The sequence below is a fragment of the Theropithecus gelada genome, chromosome 1 (genome assembly GCF_003255815.1).
Source record: "Theropithecus gelada isolate Dixy chromosome 1, Tgel_1.0, whole genome shotgun sequence".
In the NCBI taxonomy this organism is placed as follows: Eukaryota; Metazoa; Chordata; class Mammalia; order Primates; family Cercopithecidae; genus Theropithecus; species Theropithecus gelada.
Genome location: NC_037668.1, coordinates 42,898,285 through 42,916,862, shown reverse-complemented (window position 1 = coordinate 42,916,862; position 18,578 = coordinate 42,898,285). Strand labels below are relative to the sequence as shown.

The window sequence follows — 18,578 nt, the reverse complement described above, 5'->3', positions numbered from 1 at the left end:
AGGAGGAAACTGTAGTTCTGATTTTATACAGGAGGAAACTGTAGTTCTGATTTTATACAGGAGGAAACTGTAGTTCTGATTTTATACAGCAGGGAACTAAGGCTCAGAAAGGTTAAGTCCCTTGTCAAGGGTCACACAGACAGAAAATAACAGGACCCAAACCGGGACTCTGTTAGACTCAAACAGCCCAGGCCCAGACAGATAGGAATGTCTGATTCTCACAAAATGTCCTACTTGACGGAGGGATGCGTCCAGTCTGGGGTGATTCTGCACTCTGGGGGACATCTGGCCATGTCTACAGTCTACTGCTGTGACACTGGGGGCTGGGGTGGGGGGTGCTGCTGACATCCGGTGGGTGGAGGCCAGGGAAGCTGCAGAGCACAGGGCAGCCCCACCAGTTATGTGGCCCCAAACGTCTCTGGTGCCCTTATTTACAGAAAGCACCGTCAACTGAAGAGCATTTCCCACACTGCAGAAGCCAGGCTCGTGGGCAGCGAGGTCAGTGTAAGCTGGGCTCCCAGGGACTGGACTAGTGTCGGGGGGATGCCCATAGTCTCAGGAGCAGGCAGCCCTGTCTCCCAGCCCCACATGTGACTAAGGAGGTTGGCGGGGAAGGCCTGTGGATGGAGGGAAGGCTAGTAAGGGAGCTGCCTCCTCAGGCCCTGGCTGGACTCCCGTCAAAAGTCTCCCCAGCAAAGACGTCAGGCCATGGAGTACGGGACTGCCCGAGCTCCAAAACCATAAGAATACACACCTCACTGAAGACGGGATACTTTCTGGGGAGATGAAATTGTTCTGGAATTAGACAGAAGCGGCGGTTGCCCAATGTTATCAACATGCTGAAAACACTGAACGGCATGGCCAACCACCTGTGCCCAACGACCAAGGATCAATGCAGGCTCTGGCCGTGGAGGGGAGGCTCCTGTGGGGGCAACGGTAGGCTCAGGTGGGCTCGGGCCTTGACATTCTATGTCGATAAACATTTTTGAGACACACACACACACACACACACGCGCGCGCGCGCGCACACACGCACATGTGGTCCCATGGGGCCAATGTGGTTACAGAGAAGTTGCCGTGTGGGTGGTAATGCCTGGTTGGATCAGGATTTAACAGGAAATGCTCCCAGCAAGGGTGGATGGCTGGGCGGGCCTCAGGGTGCCCATGTCCATTGCTAAATGCCAGCAGAGGGCTTTGCTTCTTGGGAAACGTCTGCAGAAGCAAATGTCTTTCTGGTTTTTCCCTGAGTGAAGCAGTGAAGAGGGTGTGTGGGGCGGCCTGGAGTTGGCGCCTCCGGACACAGGGGGAGGGACGATGCCTGGATCCTGACGGGCCGCTCACCCCTCACTTGGCACCAGTCTGGGCTCTTTCCCCAATACCTGCTTTCCCAGTGGCCTCTGTGTCACCGGCAGGTGTGAGCTTTGCCACAGAGGGAACTGCCCAGCACCAGGGGCTACAGCCAGGACCCCTGGGTAAGAGGCAAGTAAGCGGCCCACGATGGGGCACTGGGCATGCTGCATGGACCTCACTGAGGTAAGATTTCATCAGAAGACAAAAGAGACATGTCCATCCCCCCAGCTGCAGGGGTTGCTGAGCGCACCATTCCCCCGGGCCTGGCTCCCCACCCCTGCAGCTGGGGCGCTGCTTTTTTTTTTTGAGATGGGGTTTTGCTCTGTCGCCCAGGCTGGAGTGCAGTGGTGCGATCTCGGCTCACTGCAACCTCTGCCTTCTGGGTTCAAGCAATTGTCCTGCCTCAGCCTTCCGAGTAGCTGGGATTACAGGTGCCCACCACCACGTCCAGCTAGTTTTTGTATTTTCAGTTGAGTCAGTGTTTCATCATGTTGGCCAGGCTGGTCTCGAACTCCTGACCTCAAGTGATCTGCCCGCTTTGGCCTCCCAAAGCCAAAACATTACAGGTGTGAGCCACCACACCTGGTCTGCAGCTGCCGTGGCTTCTGCCACTGCGAAGCTGCGCCCTCCACCTCCCCACTGCACCTGTGGACCCTGACTTCCTTCCAACCCACCCTCTATGCTTCCACTGGCAGAGCAGAGCTGCTTCCTGTTGCTTGCAACACAGGACTTGAGGCATCCCCCGAGGAGGGGTCAGCCATGCAGTGGGGGAGCTGGGCCTGCAGGCAACATGGCCTGGCTGTGAAACTCTAGGGATGGCGGGCAATAGAGGGAAGCTGCAATCAGGTGGACACACCAACAAGACTGGGGCCGTCACAGCTCCTCGTGAAGCCCCCTCCCTCTGCCTCCAAGCCCTGGGTAGACACTGCCTGTGCTGTTAACATGAACATAAACCCATCAACCTGAGTTGCCAACATTCACATGGGCAGATGCATCTGATGCCTGCCAGAAGGAGGCCAGAAGTTGAGTTTTCTTGGCCAGAATGGAAACAATGGGAGGGGAAGCCAGGGTGAGCTGGATCCTAGGCCGGAAAGACCCAGGGCGTCCTCGGATGCCTAAGGCCAGGACTCCAAGGAAGGAAGACACATCTGTCTGTCCACAAGTCATGAGGAAGACCTGGGAGAACAGGGGCCTTTTCCTGGCCTGCAAGTTCAAAGATTTCTGTCTGGGCTGCACGTAGCAGCAGGGCCTCCAGTATTATCAACACTCCATTGGTGGGAACCCCCAGACCCCAGAAGTCCCTGCTGCCGCAGCTTCTTCCTGCTCAGTAGTTCTCACCACTAGGGGTCAGCATTGGACAAGGAGACCTAGGAGAGGCCCAGGGATCCGGCCCCAGCCTGCCCTGGGGGCCTGGTCCTTAGTAAACCATCCTGCTGTGGTTACCACATCCAGGGATCCGGGCCCAGTGCCAAGTGCTTTATTTCTTGGAAATCCTCACAAGAGCCCTACAAAGCACAGTCAACTCTTGAACAACGTGGGTTTGAACTGCGTGGGTGCATGGGTCCAATTATCGGCAGATTTTCTTCCACCTCCATCACCCCTGAGACAGCAAAGCTAATCCTTCCTCTCCCTCCTCCTCCTCCTCAGCCACTCAGCATGAAGACAACGAGGATGAAGACCTTGATGATGATCCTCTTCTTCCACTTAATGAATAGCAAATATATTTTCTCTTCCTTATGATTCTCTCTTTTTTTTTTTGAGACGGAGTCTTGCTCTGTTGCCCAGGCTGGAGTGCAGCGACTCGACCTTGGCTCACTGCAACCTCCGCCTCCCGGGTTCAAACGATTCTCCTGTCTCAGCCTCCCGAGTAAATGGGATTACAGGCACCCACTGCCACACCTGGCTACTTTTTGTAGTTTTAGTAGAGATGGGGTTTCACCATGTTAGCTAGGCTGGTCTCGAACTCCTGACCTGAAGTGATCCACCCTCCTCGGTCTCCCAAAGTGCTGGGATTATACGTCTGGCCTGATTCTCTTAATAACACTGTCTTTGCTCTAGCTTACTTTATTCAAAGAATACTGATATGGTTGGCTCTGGGTCCCCAGCCAAATCTCATCTCCAATTGTAATCCCCACGTGTCAAGGGAGGGACCAGGTGGAGGTAAGTGGATCATGGGGCTGGTTTCCCCCATGCTGTTCTCGTGATAGTGGTAGAATTCTAACGAGATCTGATGGCTCATAAACGTGTGGTAGTTCCTCCCGTGCTCATTCTCCCTCCTGCCATCTTGTAAAGGTACCTGCTTCTCCTTTGCCTTCCGCCATGATTATGAGTTTCTGAGGCGTCCACAACCGTTCAGAATTGTGAATCAATTAAACCTCTTTCCTTTATAAATTACCCAGTCTCAACTATTTCTTTATAGCAGTGCAGGAATGAACTAATACAAATACAGAAAACGAGATAGTTAACACACAAAAGATGTGCTCACTGACTGTTCTCAGTAAGGTTTCTGGTCAACAGTGGGCTATGAGCAGTTACGGTCTAGGGGAGTCAGAAGTTATACACGGATTTAGCTGCACAGGGGATCAGCAGCCCTAAGCCCTGTGTTGTTTAAGAGTCAACTCTATATGCCATTATCTCTGTTTTGAGTTGATGAATATGGAGTCCAGAGAGATGAAGGCTCCTGCTCAGTCACACAGTTGGGAAGCACCTGGGGCTGGATTCGAACCCAGATCACATGGCTGTAACCACAGTATTAGCTGGCATCAGCTCTCTGCAGGACAACAAATCTTCTAAGAGCTACGTCCTCCCCCTGCCCCTACTCTTCAGGAGCTCCTCCCACATTCTCCTCCCGGCCTCTGTCACACTGAGCCCCTGGTGGCTTCTGGAGGCCTCTCTAGCCACAAGCTCCCTGCAACTGCCCAGCCACCCTATGGGGAAGGTAGGGTGGGATTAAGACCCCAGTCCGGGTATGGTGGCTCACGCCTGCAATCTCAGCACTTTGGGAGGCTGAGGCAGGTGGATCATGAGGTCAGGAGTTTGAGACCCATCTGGCCAAGATGGTGAAACCCCATCTCTACTAAAAAATACAAAAATTAGCCAGGAGCAGTGGCGGGTGCCTGTAATCCCAGCTACTTGGGAGGCTGAGGCAGGAGAATTGCTTGAACCCGGGAGACGGAGTTTACAGTGAACTGAGATCGTGCCACTGCACTCTAGTCTGGGCGACAGAGCAAGATTCTGTCTCAAAAAAAAGACCCCACTCCCAGCGCAGTAACAAGTAAAAGGCACTGAAGCCCAGAACAGTTGAGTGAGCAGCCCAAGGTCACACAGGAGCAGGCAGAACAGACCTCCAGGGCGCTCTCTCCCGACCCGGACCCTCTGTCCCCACACACAAAGGCTACGCATCTCCTGGGACACAAAGTGTCTGGAAGGTTTGGGTTAGGAAAAAATTACTTGTTTCCTTAATGACCCAAGTAAGACATTTTTGCTGCACAGACATTTAAGAGGCCAATAAACAAACAAATAAAAGTTGCTACCACTCTGAGAGAATGAATGTTAGTATTTCCATGTATTTCCCCCCAAATATTTTCCTAAGCAAATATGTATATTTTAAACAAAAATTTTTTCTCCTTTCCTTTTTTTAAAAAAATTTTTTTTGGAGACAGGGTCTCACTGTCGCCCAGGCTGGGTGCAGTGGCTCACTGCAGCCTCCACCTCCTGGGCTCAGGCAATCCTTTTGCCTCAGCCACTGGAGTAGTTGGGACTATAGGCAGGTACATGCCTGGCTAATTTTTCTGAATTTTTTGGTAGAGAAGGAGTTTTGCCATGTTGCCCAGGCTGGTCTCAAGCTGCTGGGCTCAAAAACAATCTGCCCGCCTCGGCCTCCTGAACTGCTGGGATTACAGGCATACGCCATCGCACCTGGCCTTCTTTTTCCTAACAGTAGGTTGGGGTGTGTGGAAAAGTGAGTGTTTTCCCAGCATCTCCACATTCCCTGGGCCCAAGGCAGGTGGATAAAAGCCTGGCCCAGGCTCTGGGGTCATGGTCTTGGAGGGACACTTACAATGCATTGCAGAAAGCCCCCTCCCGCCGCGGGCCCCGCCCCTCTGCTTGTGTTCGGCTCTGCCCCACCCACCCCACCCTAGGTCTCCGAAGTGAGTCGATGCCAGACGTCCTGGCTCCCAGCATGGCACTGCTAGCAGATGCCAGGCCCACCTGGGTGGGGAGGGTTCTCACCATGGCCAGCTCGGCCTCCAGCTCCTTCATCCGGTTGTCCTTGAGGTCCAGCTGGGAGCGCAGTGCCGTGGCGTGGTCTGTGGCCTCCTTGGCTTGGCGCCGCAGCTCCCACTTCTCACGTTCCAGCAGGTCCTTCTCCTTGGCCAGCGCTTTGACCGCGTCCTCACTCTCCTGTGGGTGGGACAGGTAGAGGGCACAGTGGGTGTTACAGCCAGGCTCCTCCTGGCCCAGGGACGCCTAGAGGGGGCCTAACCCCTAGATGGAAAAAGAAGTGGGGAGGCCCGGTGACCTGTGTCCAAGAGCTCTGGCTCTGTGGTGGGAAAGCCGTGGGCACGAACTCCAGCCCTGCCACAAACTAGCTGGAAGACTGGAACAGAGACAAACCCAGTAGATGCTGAGTAAATCCTCTTTGCGCTGCATGAATGAATAAGTGGGCAAATGACTGCTTTGGGTAAGTCATTCTACCTCATCAAGTCTGGGTCCCCCGTATGTAAAATGGGGCAGGAGTCAATCCTACTTGTTTCAAAGAACTCTAAAGGCCGAATGACTGCACGTGTGGGAAATACTTAACACAGTCCGACAGAAGTTAGGGTGCCATAGTTGTTCTGGGGTTTTGTTCTGTTTGGTAAATTGTGTTCATCACAGGGAAACAGGATCAACAGGAAGGAGGCACTAGCGACCCCAATGGTCTGGACTGCCACAAGGTCCGGCCACCACCCCACAGGGTCACAGCCTCTGAGAGAAATAGCTGCTGTGTCCTGAATGCAGCACAGTCCTCAGCCGCTTGCCGTGAGCCCCTCCCCAGGCTGGCCCTCCTGCATGAGCTGTTTTCTGTGATTGTCCAGGGAAGGGCCAGGCTCCGGCTGTGCCAGTCCCCAGAGCAGAGCCAGCAGGGAAGAACCAGACAGCTGAATCGGGGCTGTGACCTCTGTTGGCCGGAGCAAAGTTTCAGAACAACAGACGTCCTTTTGAGAAGGACAGTCCCAGCAGGGAGCCCTACCCATCCACCCAGCCACCATCTTCCCATTCACCAAACTGAAAGCAAATCCAAGGTCTCCGTGTGGCCTGGGACCGTGGAGGGAGGCCACTATCCTGCCTTGTCTGACAAACCTGTCTCTGAAGGCCTCACTTCCAGATGGTGAAAGAGGGGGAGGCTGAGGGAGAACTTGGCCTTTTCTCTGTGGCTGTCACAGAGCTGTAGCTATGGCCTTCGTTCTGGAGAGACAGAGGGAGAACCTGGGCCAAATCCTGGCTTTGCAATGACTGTTGTGAGTCATCCCTGCCTCAGTTTCCCCATCTGTACCCAGGGGATAACACCACATATGCTTTGGAGCGTTTGGGTGGGTCTGCATGAGGGAATCCACCTGGAGCGTTCTGCATGGGACTGGGCTCCCAGCAGGCACCTGCTCGCTTCACTCAGATCGCTGCTCAATTGTCTCCTCCTCCGAGAAGCCTTCCCTGGTCACCCATGTAAGAAAGAAGCCCCAGGCCCTCTCTAACCTGTTTTCTTTATTTGAAGCTGATACTGGTCTGTTATTCAACCGAAATTTGTGGATATTTGTCTGGTACAAACCAGACAAAAGTCCCTGCACTCCTGGAGCTTACAGTGAAAAATTCTGCTACAGTGTAGAACTGACCACCGGGGTAAGGGTTGTCCCTGAGAACCCGCTGGTACACAAGAGGCTGCTTATAAAATGTCCCTGAATTAGGAGGAAGCCCCACTAGGACCCTCAGGATCATTTTTGTCTCATTGCAGTCACTGATTCATGCTACTACTCAGGAACAGACCAAGGACTCTAGGCCGGGTGGGAAGGCCTTGTAGGTGCTTTCAAGTTTTGGACTCCCACCTCCTTGGGGTCACATTCCGCAGCAGCAGGAAAGCTGGGCTCAGCAGCAACTGTCATGGAACTTTCTGTACCGTGCTAAGGGTTTTAGGTGCATTATTTAAACCTCACAACCACCCCTCAGGCAGGGACTACGATTATCCCTATTTCACAGATGAGCAAATTGAGGCCCAGAAAGGTAAAACAACTCCGCCAGCCCATAGGCAGTGTGGTAGAGGCCTCAATCCCTGCTGGTAGCTGAGGCAGGAAAGGAACTGAAAGGAGACCCCTGAGAAGTCTGGAACTGGAAGGGGGTTGGAGGTGGCGGGAATTGACAAGGGTGGGATTTGGCCAAACCTCGTGGGGCCTTGGATGACAGGCCTGGGAGCTGAGGTTCTGTGGGGCTGCCAGCACTCAGGGATCACATGGACATAAGAGGGGAGTGTGGCCGAGGCAGGCAGATCCCCTGAGGTCGGGAGTTCGAGACCAGCCTGACCAACATGGAGAACCCTCGTCTCTGCTACAAATACAAAATTAGTGGGGAGTGGTGGCACATGCCTGTAATTCCAGCTACTTGGAAGGCTGAGGCAGAAGAATTGCTTGAACCTGGGAGGCAGAGGTTGCGGTGAGCCGAGATTGCACCATTGCACTCCAGCCTGGGCAACAAGAGCAAAACTCCATCTCAAAAAAAAAAAAAAAAGGGTGTGGAATAGGGAGGGGAGAGGAGGGGGCTTCAGGGGCTTATAGGTCTGGCTGGGGGCTGGGTGCAGTGGCTCACGTCTGTAATCCCAGCACTTTGGGAGTCTGAGGAAGGTGGATCACTTGAGGTCAGGAGCTTGAGACCAGCCTGGCCAACATGGTGAATGAAACCTCTTCTCTACTAAAAAAGTACAAAAATTAGCCAGGTGTGGTGGCGCACACCTGTAATCCCAGCTACTCCAGAGGCCAAGGCACAAGAATCGCTTGAACTCAGGAAGTAGAGGTTGCAGTGAGTGGAGATCATGCCACTGCACTCTAGCCTGGGCAACAGAGCGAAACTCCGTTTCAAAAAAAAAAAAAGGCTGGCTGGGGAGGTGACAGTAGTGGGATGAAAATGGCCTGTTTTAATGTGGCCTCTACACCCGGAATCACCCTGTGTCCAGCCCTCAGCCTGGCTGCCTGGCCTGCTGTGTGAACTTCCTCAGCTGGGTTTATGGAGAGTCCTCCAGTCGCCCTTCCATCTGCAGTCATGTGACAGGGAAAGAGCATTTGGCACAGCTTTCGGAGATGTTGCAATTTTGCCACATTCTGTTTCTTGTTTGTTTTTGTTTCCTTTTCTCAAATTTTTTTGAGATGGAGTCTCGCTCTGTCACCCAAGCTGGAGTGTAGTGGTGCGATCTCGGCTCACTGCAACCTCCGCATCTGGGCTCCAAGCAATTCTCCTGCCTCAGCCTCCCGAGTAGCTGGGACTACAGGTGCACACCATCACATCTGAATAATTTTTGTATTTTTAGTAGAGGCAGGCTTTCGTCATGTTGGCCAGGCTGGTGTTGGACTCCTGACCTCAGGTGATCTGTCTGACTCAGCCTCTCTAAGTGCTAGGATTACAGGCGTGAGCCACCATGCCCGGTCATCGGCCACATTCTGGACAGGCCAAGACCCCTCCTTTCTCAGCAGCCTTGTTCCTCCTGTGCCGTTCCCCTACCCCCAGTAGCTCAGGGTCTGGGGTCCTTCCTGTTGCCTGCTCCCGTGGAGTCCTGCAGGGGTCTCATGGAGAAATTGGGTGGGCCACGGCAGACTGAGTGGGCACAGCTGAGTGGGCCAGGGAACCTGAGGGTTCCAGTCATCCTGTTCCAGGAGGACATTTATTTTGCACACAAAATGCAAATCATTTTTGATAACCAGCTGCAAGATCTTGGAAGAGGTGAAATACAACCAGGACTTGTGGCTTCAGTTTTGCCAAACTGGCTCTAAACATGTGTCCTTGGGTCAGTCACTTGACCCCTGTGGACCTCAGCCTTCCCACCTGTAAAATGGGGCTGGACCCAACAATGACTAAAATAATGTTTGAATGTTGCTATTCCACCGATCTGCCGGACCTACAGGAGCGACTCTCTCTACTTCTAATATTAACATCTTAGTATTAAAGTATTAATTGTTAATAAATGAGTGTTTTCCAAGTTTCATTTTTCTAAATGAACCTGAAGGGCATGATGAAGCCAATCAATAAAAGTGGCACTGGCTGCTCAGCTGTGGCCACAGGGAGCCTGGCAGCCACAGCCGCGGGGCTTCTATTCAGTAGTGTCAACCCCACCCCAGCTGCCGGTCAGACTTGGGGGATGCCCCTAGTCACCTATGACTTAAAAAATGACACGGTGCTCTCCATGGGAATTTTATTGCCAAATCTGAGCTGGATGTAACACTTTGAGATGGATATATTAATTACCCTGATCTGATAACTATACATCCCATGGATCCAAACATCACTATGTACCCCATGAAAATGTACCATTTTTGCTCAAACAATTTTAAAAAACAAATTTGACATATCATTAAAAGACACAGAGAAGCACTGGTATGAAATGCTAGGCTGGTCACTGAAATAGCCAGCGCTCTACCCACACACAGCTCATGGGGACAGCTGTGACCTCCTCTCTGTGGTCGGCCTTGGGTTGTTGAAAATGGCATACAGTGGGAATCATTCCTTTGGTCCTCTGAACACGTACTGAGTGGTATGGGGAGGGTAGCCTGGGCAAGGCCCGGTCCTATGAGCTCTGGGGCCGGGACTCTGGGACTAGACTTCCTGGGTTTGCACCCTGCCTCTACCCTTTCCATAATGATGTGGCCCTGGGCCTGAGACTTTACCTCAGTCTTAGTTTTCACGTGTTAAATGGGGGGAATAGGGACAATCGCTCCTCAAAGGATTGGTATTAAAGTAGCAAATGTGAAGAGATGAGGGCAGTGTGTGTGCACAGTAGGTGCACAATAAACATCTGCTACTGGTAATATCACATACATATCTGTATACCGTAGGTGCACAATAAACATCTGTTGGTAATAGCACATTCATGTCTGTATACAGTAGGTGCACAATAGATGTCTGTTACTTGTCATGTTCATGCCTGCATACAGCAGGTGCAAAATAAACATTTGCTATTGGTAATATCATGTTCATGCCTTAAACAGTAGCTGCACAATAAACATCTGCTATTGGTAATACCACGTTGATGCCTGTATACAGTAGGTGCACAATAAACATCGGATATTGGTAATATCACATTCATGCCTGTATACAGTAGGTGCACAATAGACGTCTGCTATTGGTAATACCATGTTCATGCCTGTATACAGTAGATGCACAATAAACATCTGCTATCGGTAATACCATGTTCATGCCTGTATACAGCAGGTGCACAACAAACGTTTGGTATTGGTAATACCATGTTCATGCTTGTATACAGTAGGTGCACAATAAACATTTGCTATAGGTAATACTATGTTCATGCCAGCTCCTGCTGAGGTGGCCTCTGAAGGCAGCCGTCACCACAATCCTTGCCAGGACGATTACCTGGTAACAGTGCCATCTTTTGGATCCTCTTGGACTCTGCTCAGCACCCTCTTGCTTTTTTTTTTTCTTTCTTTCTTTTCTTTTTTTGAGATAGGGTCTCATTCTGTTGCCCAGGCTAGGGTGCAGTGGCACAATCTTGGCTCCCTGCCACCTCAACCTCCCTGGCTCAAGCAATCCTCCTGCTTCAGCCTCCCAAGTAGCTGGGACTACAGGCGTGTGCCACCCTGCCCGGCTACAAATTTTTTTGTAGAGATGGAGGTCTCACTCTGTTGTCCAGGCTCGTCTGGAGCTCCTGGGCTCAAGTGATCCTCCCACCTTGGCCTCTCAGAGTGCTGGGATTACAGGCGTGAGCCACCGTAACTGGCTGCTTTTCTAAATCCTGATTTGTCCTTCTTCAGGGCATGTGTTCTCAGGGAGCTCCTTCTTCTAGCTCCTGATTCCTGGGTCCTCTGAGACCCTCTGTCCCTCCCAGAAGGTCTTGTCTGGGTTCCTTTCTGCACAGGTCCTGCCTCTCCAACCTTTTCCCAGAAAGCAGGCCTACGACTGGCGTCTGTGTGGGACCAGCCACAGCTCCACTCCTGCCCACCTGGGACCTTCATTTCCTTCTCTGGGTTTGCCAATGAGACCAACACCAGGGAGTGGCAGGTGAGGGGACAGCAGAAGTGCTTCGAAATCCACTGTGGAAATTTCATGATCAAATGGCTGACTCCGAATCCACGAAGGCAATAATGATAATAATGATAATGACCATAACAGTAGCAGGCATATGCCCCTACTTCCCCTTGCTTTTCATGCCCTGGGAACCTTAGCGCTGACAGCACTGGGCTGTGAGTAGTTGCAATCTTTATCCTGCTTTGCAGATGTGAAGGCTGAGACCAGGGAGAGTCATCTGTTTGCCCGAGCCACCCCCTAGCGAGTGCAGAGGTGAGATTCTAACCTAGCTGTCTGCTCTTAATCCCTGTGCAACCCTGGTCCCAGGAGGAGGAAGCTGGTGGTTGAGGGGAAAAGTAAAAGGGTCCCTGCCCTGGGGCCAGCACATCACTGAAGGCTGTGGGCTGGTTCTTCGGCCCCACTGCATCCCATTCCCAATAAACAAGAGGTAACTAGGTTTCTGTGCTCCTGGGCATGGGGCTGCTCAGGCAGAGGCTCTCCCTGCCTTGCCCACTGAAAAAAGACCAAGCTCCTTGGGCTGAGGATGGAGAAATGAGAGAGGTGGACACAGAAGGGGAGGCAGGGAGCAGAGGCGAACAGAAGATGCTGTGCTGAGTGCCAGCGGGTGATGGGGTTGGGAGAAGAGGTGCACAGCCCAGGGGGAAGGCACGCAGGCTCTGCACCCAGGCCCTGTAAGCCCCTGCCCTGCCATCACCGGCTGCATGACTGTGGATGAGTTATCTCCCCTCTCTGTGTCTGTCGGCTCATCTGTGAAATGGGAGGATAACCATATGCCCCCCAGTGTCCGTGTGGGTGTTAAATGAATGGACACACACGAGGCTCTGAGAACTCTGCCTGCAAGCCCTTGAAGTACACGCTGTAACTCCCACAGCACGCGCCTGTGAGCATACACGTGTACCTGCATCATCAGACGGGAGAGCGGGGTCCCCTACCCCTCCCTCTGCATGGAGGTCACTCTGGGCCCCTGGCCTCTGACTCTCTGCTGGTGGCCAAAGGCAATGCTGCTGAGAAAGCCTCGCCCTAAGGAGCAGACCCCAGGCCCACGAGCTGCTTCCCACGCCACAGTCTGAGAAAGCAGCCTCTGCGGGCTCACGCCACAGTCTGAGAAAGCAGCCTCTGCGGGCTCACGCCACGGTCTGAGAAAGCAGCCTCTGCGGGCTCACGCCACGGTCTGAGAGAGCAGCCTCTGCGGGCTCCCCTGCCTCCCTCTGCCTCGCTTCTGGGTCGTCCCCTTCCTGCCAAACCGTTTGCCTGCGGCAGGCATGGGGAGGCTCAGTTCATCTAACATGAAGGGGAGCCAGGCTGAGCAGGCAGGGCAGGGGGAGCTGGGCAGGCAGGGCAGGGGAAGGCTGGGCAGGCAGGGCAGGGGAAGGCTGGGCCAAGTAGGCAGGGCAGGGGGAGCCGGGTGGGGCAGGCCGGGCAGGGGGAGCTGGGCGGGCAGGGCAGGGCTGGGACAAGCAGGCAGGGCAGGGGGAGTAGGGTGGAGCAGGCCAGGCAGGGGGAGCTGGGCAGGCAGGGCAGGGGAGGGCAGGGCAGGGGAGGGCTGGGGCGAGTAGGCAGGGCAGGGGGAGCTTGGTGGAGCAGGCTGGGCAGGGCAGGGGAGGGCAGGGCCGAGCAGGCAGGGTGGCGGGGGTGGGTGGGACAGGTAGGCAGGATGGGGGAGCCGGGTCCTGCGCTCAAGTTGGGCACTGAGGGCAGCTAGAAGTCCCAGATCCCCGTCAGGGGCTGTGGCGGCCTGGCCCAGAGAACTCTCGGGGCTCCTTTCATCATAGAAAGGAAGTGATGTGCGTGCCCGGGAGGTGACAGTGAGCAATCACTGGTGAAGACCAAAGTGGGTGGTGGGGGCCAAGCATCTAGATTCCAATCCAGTCTGGAACACTCTGGTCTCTTAACTCCGCTCAGAGGCAGCATCTGGGAAGGGCTCATTCCCCTGGCCTGCTCCTTCCCACTGTTCAGAAAAGGAGCCTCAAGCTGAACACCCTGTGACAAGGGCTGTGACCAAGGTGCCTCCGCAGGGCAGAAAACAGAGGCCGGAGGTGCATTCAGCTCGAGGCTGGAGTACAGTGGTGCAACCTCCACCTCCTGGGTTCCAGTGATTCCGTGCCTCGGCCTCCTGAATAGCCGGGACTATAGGCGTGCACCACAATGTCCAGTTAATTTTTGTATTTTTAGTAGAGATGGGCTTTTGGCCAGGCTGGTCTCGAATTCTTGTCCTCAAGCATTCCACCCACCTGGGTCTCCCAAAGTGCTGGGATTACAGGCGTGAGCCACCGTGCCTGGCCAGGGGACTGACTCTTTTTAAAGTTTTGCTGTCCTCTTTGGCATGTCATACCACAGATACCAGAGAGATACATGGTGAAACAAATTCCTCAGTTATCTGACCCATAAACTCCTATTCACCCCATAGAGCCCAGTGCATATGTCACTTCCTCCGTGAAGCCTTCCAAGACTCCCTCCCTATAAGCAGAACTTCCTGCTGTCTCACTGGGGCTCCCCAGCTCTCTCTTCACACTTTTTTTACGGTGTTAGTAAATGTTAGCTATGCGTCTTATTGATGATGCTTCCTACGTGCCAGGCACCAGGCTGAGTGCTCGGCATTCATCATCTCACTGAATCCTTACTGTAGCTTTGAAAGGTCCACCACAATCACCATTCTGCAGAGACGAAACTGAGGCTCTGAGAGGTCAAGGGAGATGCACAAGGGCACACACACGAGGAGCCGGGATCTGAACCCTCTGGACTCCTGAGTTCATGCTGTCCTGTTTGCCCAGGAGACATGGAGATCCCCCTCCGGGGGCTGAGCTGGTTTTTTCTCGGTGCCTAGGCCTGGCTGGACACATCAAAGGCCTCCCTATCTGTGTTTGGGGATTCGAGAGGCAGACCCTGTGAAGGTGGCCAGCCAGCAGGGGAGGTGGGAGCTGGTGTGTCAGGAGGGGAGGGGAGGGGAGGGCAGGGCAGGACAGGGCAGGGCGGCGGCTGACCTTGCGGTGCTGCTCATAGTTGCGGATGAAGTCTCGGAGCTGCTCCTCGCGGCTCTCCAGTGTGGCATACAGCTGCTGCATCTGGCTCACCAGGTCCGTCTTCTCGCCCTTTAAGCGCTTCCGGTCAGCTTTCATGGCTGGGGATAAAGGAGAGAGTTAGTTCCCAAGACCCCAGCTGTCCCCTCCAGATGCCTGAGTGTTGAGAAGTGGCATCACCACTGTCACCTTTGTAACAGGTGAGAAAACAGGGCTCAGAAAGACGAAGTGTCCTTCCCATGTGCCCCTGCCACTTGGTGACATTCCCGGGATTCCAAGCCAGGCTCACCTGTATCGAGAGCCCCGATTCTCACATCTCAGCTGTGTCGATCTGACCAGGGAGCAAGTCCTTGTTGAAACTGCTTTCCCAGCCCTAAGCTGGCTGAGTGTTCAATAACAAAGAACTGAGTCCTGGTGGGCTCCAGAGGCCCATGGTTCAGGAAGCGGACAGGGCCTCAGTTCCCTGTCAAAAGGAACCCCAGGGCCACCCTGAGCCCACCGGAACCACTCAGTCCAGCCCAACAGCCCCTCCTGCCTCATTTCTTCCATGGGGAGAAGTATTACCTTAAAACCAAGACATGTACCAAAAGTGTAGAGCAACAAAAGAAAATACAGATAAATCGGACTTCATCCAAATTAAAAACGTTTGTGTCTCAAAGGATATCATAGTAAAGGACAACCCATAGAATGAGAGAAAATATTTGCAAATCCTATATCTGATAAGGGGCTTCTATCTGAAATACAAGTCTATCTTGCAACTCAATAATAAAAAGACTAGGAAACCATTTAAAAAATGGGCAGGTTAGGTGCAGTGGTTCATGCCTATAATCCCAGCACTTTGGAAGGCTGAGGCGGGTAGATAACTTGAAATCAGGAGCTCGAGACCAGCCTGGCCAACATGGTGAAACCCCCTCTCTACTAAAAATACCAAAAATTAGCTGGATGTGGTGGTGTGTGCCTGTAATCCCAGTTATTTGGGAGGCTGAGGCAGGAGAACTGCTTGAACCTAGGAGGTAGAGGTTGCAGTGAGCTGAGATTGCACCACTGCACTCCAGCCTGGATGACAGAGCAAGACTCTGTCACAAACAAACAAACAAACAAGCAAAATGGGCAAAGGATCTGAACAGACACTTCTCCAAGAAATGGCCAATAGGCACATGAAAAAACTCAATATCAATTGTCATCAGGAAAATGCGAATCAAAACCACAATGAAATGCCACTTCACACTCACTAGAATAGCTAAAAATAGAAAACAGACAATAGCAAGGGTTGGCGGGATGTGGAGAAACTGGAATCCTCATGCACTGCTGGAGGGAATGTGAAATGGTACAGCTGCTTTTGGAAAAGTCTGATAGCTCCTCCAAAGATTAAACATCAACTTACCATACGACCCTGCGATTCTACTTCTAGGCGTACATCCAAGAGCTATGAAAACATATGTCTACACGGAAACTTATATGCAAATGTTTATAGCATTATTCATCAGAGCCAAAAAGGTGAAAATAACTCGAAAGTCCACCAATGGATAAATAAATAAGCGAAATGAGATATATCCACACAATGGGATATTACTTAATAATAAATAAAAACAAGAAGGGCCATTGCTCAGTATCCATGGGGATTGGTTCCTGGACTCCCGGACACCAAAATCCACAGATGCTCAAGTCCTTTATATAAAATGGCATAGTATTTGCACACAACCTACACAATCCCCCCATATATACTTTAAATTATCTCTAGATCACTTACAATACCTAGTAAAATATAAATGCCATATGAATAGTTGTTACACTGTATTGTTTTGGGAATAATGACAAGAAAAAAATCTGTACACGTTCAGTATAGATATAACCATTCATTTTCTTTTCCTGAGTTTTTTTTTTTCTTTTCCTTTTTTTTTTAGACGGAGTCTTGCTCTGTCACCCAGGCTGGGATACAGTGCTGCGATCTCGGCTCACTGCAATTTCCGCCTCCCGGGTTCAAGTGATTCTCCTGCCTCAGCCTCCCGAATAGCTGGGATTACAGGTGCCCACCACCACGCCAGGCAAATTTCTGTAATTTTAGTAGAGATGGGGTTTTACCATGTTGGCCAGGCTGGTCTCGAACTCCTGACCTCAAGTCATCTGCCTGCCTCAGCTTCCCAAGAGTACAGGCATGAGCCACAGTGCCTGGTCCCTGAGTATTTCTAATCCATGGTTCATTGAATCCATAGATGTGAAACCTATGGATAAAGAGGCCAACTGTACTGATATTTACAACAACATGGATGAACCTTGAATACATGCTAAGTGAAAAAGGCCAGTCACTAAGGCCATATATGTGTGATTCAGTTTATATGAAATGTCCACAATGGGGAAATCTATAGAGACAGAAAGGAGGTAAGTGCCTGCCTCGGGCCAGGTGTGGGGGTGGATCAGGGATGGAGGGGTGGTAGCTAAGAGTATGGGATTTTTTTTTGAGGTGATAAAAATGTTCTCACATTGGTTGTTGGGGTGGATACATAACTCTGTGAACATACTAAAAACCACTGAATGACCTAAAATGGATCAACTGTATGGTATGTCAATTACAGGTCGATAAAGCTGTTAAAAGAGCAAAACAAAATAAGGCTGGGCGCCTTGGCTCCTGCTCGCAATCCCAGCACCTTGGGATCCATCAGGAGGATCGCTCAAGCCCAGGAGTTCGAGACTAGCCTGGGCAACATGGTGAGACCTCATCTTTACAAAAAGTAATAATTAAAAAAATAAGCTGATTGTGGTGGTGCATGCCTGTGGTCCCAGCTACTTGGGAGGCTGGGAGGCTGAGGTGGGAGGATTGCTTGAGCACAGGAGGTCGAGGCTGCAGTGAGTCATGTTCATGCCACTGCACCCCAGCCTGGGTAACAAGAGCAAGATCCAGTCTCTAAAACCAAACCAAAGCAAACCAACAAAACAAAACAAAACAAAACAAAACACACCCTGAGTAGCCACCTGCAAGCAGCATGATGTCCGCCCCCTCCAGACTCTCTTTCCCTACAGCGCTGGCTCCTTGGTGCATGGAACAGACTCAGGGCAGCCTCTGACTATAAGGGTGGGCTCCATGGCTTTTGCCCAGACCCCGAGCGCTCCGTCCTTCTCCTGGAGAGAATACCAAGGAGGGGTTTCTGAGGCTAACCCCTCTCCACAGGCTCTTTGTGTCTGGAATTGTGGAGGTGGTGGTGGGGGTTGGGGAGGCAAAGCAACTCTTTGGCTCTGGAAAATTCCAGCCTGATAAGGCCAGAGTGGTTAGGTTATTTGTTTAAAATCACACAGCCATGTCTGACCCCAAAGTCGACATTCGACCCTATGTTCTGCCGCTTCCACAGTGAAGCTCCCAAAACCTGGAGGGTCCCCAGCCCCAAGGCTAGCTGAGGGTAGAATACGGGATGGTGATGACTGTGCCATCCTGACTGTGCCATCGGATGGTGATGACTGTGCCATCCTGACTGTGCCATCCCATCTTGTCCTGAACGTCCAATCCTGCAAACTCAGCCTGTGTACATGAGAGAGCTGGGGACACGAGGTATGGCCTAAGGACTAAGGACTCTGAGCTCCTGGTCCAGTGTCCAACGTAAGCTCCCCAGGTGGGAGGCGGGTCAGCTGGGCCATGTCACCATGTGCAGAGTCATGGGGAGGAGGTCCACACAGTGGGGACACCAGGTCTCAGGCAGCTCTTTCAATTCCAGCTTTGAGCTTCCAGGCTCCCGTAGCTGGGTCCGTCCTCTCCCAGCTGGTTTGGCTGAGCAGCAGCTTAGGTCACCAGGGCTGGAATTCCAGGCCTGCTGGGCCGGAACCTTAAAGGGCCAGGACGGTGGAGTCCATGGAGAGAGGACTCTTCTGTTTTACTACTGCCAGGCAGGGGGTGGGCCCTGCAGGCCTCAGGCAGTGGGTGGGAGGCCCTGGCACAGCTAGGCTAGT

General features: G+C 52.5%; 1 protein-coding gene across 3 annotated transcripts in view; it reads right to left on the bottom strand.

Moving 5' to 3' along the window:
- The window catches only part of KAZN (kazrin, periplakin interacting protein), a 194,866-nt gene that overhangs the window by 71,050 nt on the left and 105,238 nt on the right, over nucleotides 1-18,578 (bottom strand). For all 3 annotated transcript variants that reach the window (XM_025367047.1, XM_025367054.1, XM_025367063.1), the window contains exons 3-4: nucleotides 14,607-14,743; nucleotides 5,584-5,754 (exon numbers count right to left, since the gene is read on the bottom strand). In XM_025367047.1, the coding sequence (XP_025222832.1) occupies nucleotides 5,584-5,754; nucleotides 14,607-14,743 (308 nt within the window). The remainder of the gene's footprint in view (nucleotides 1-5,583; nucleotides 5,755-14,606; nucleotides 14,744-18,578) is intronic.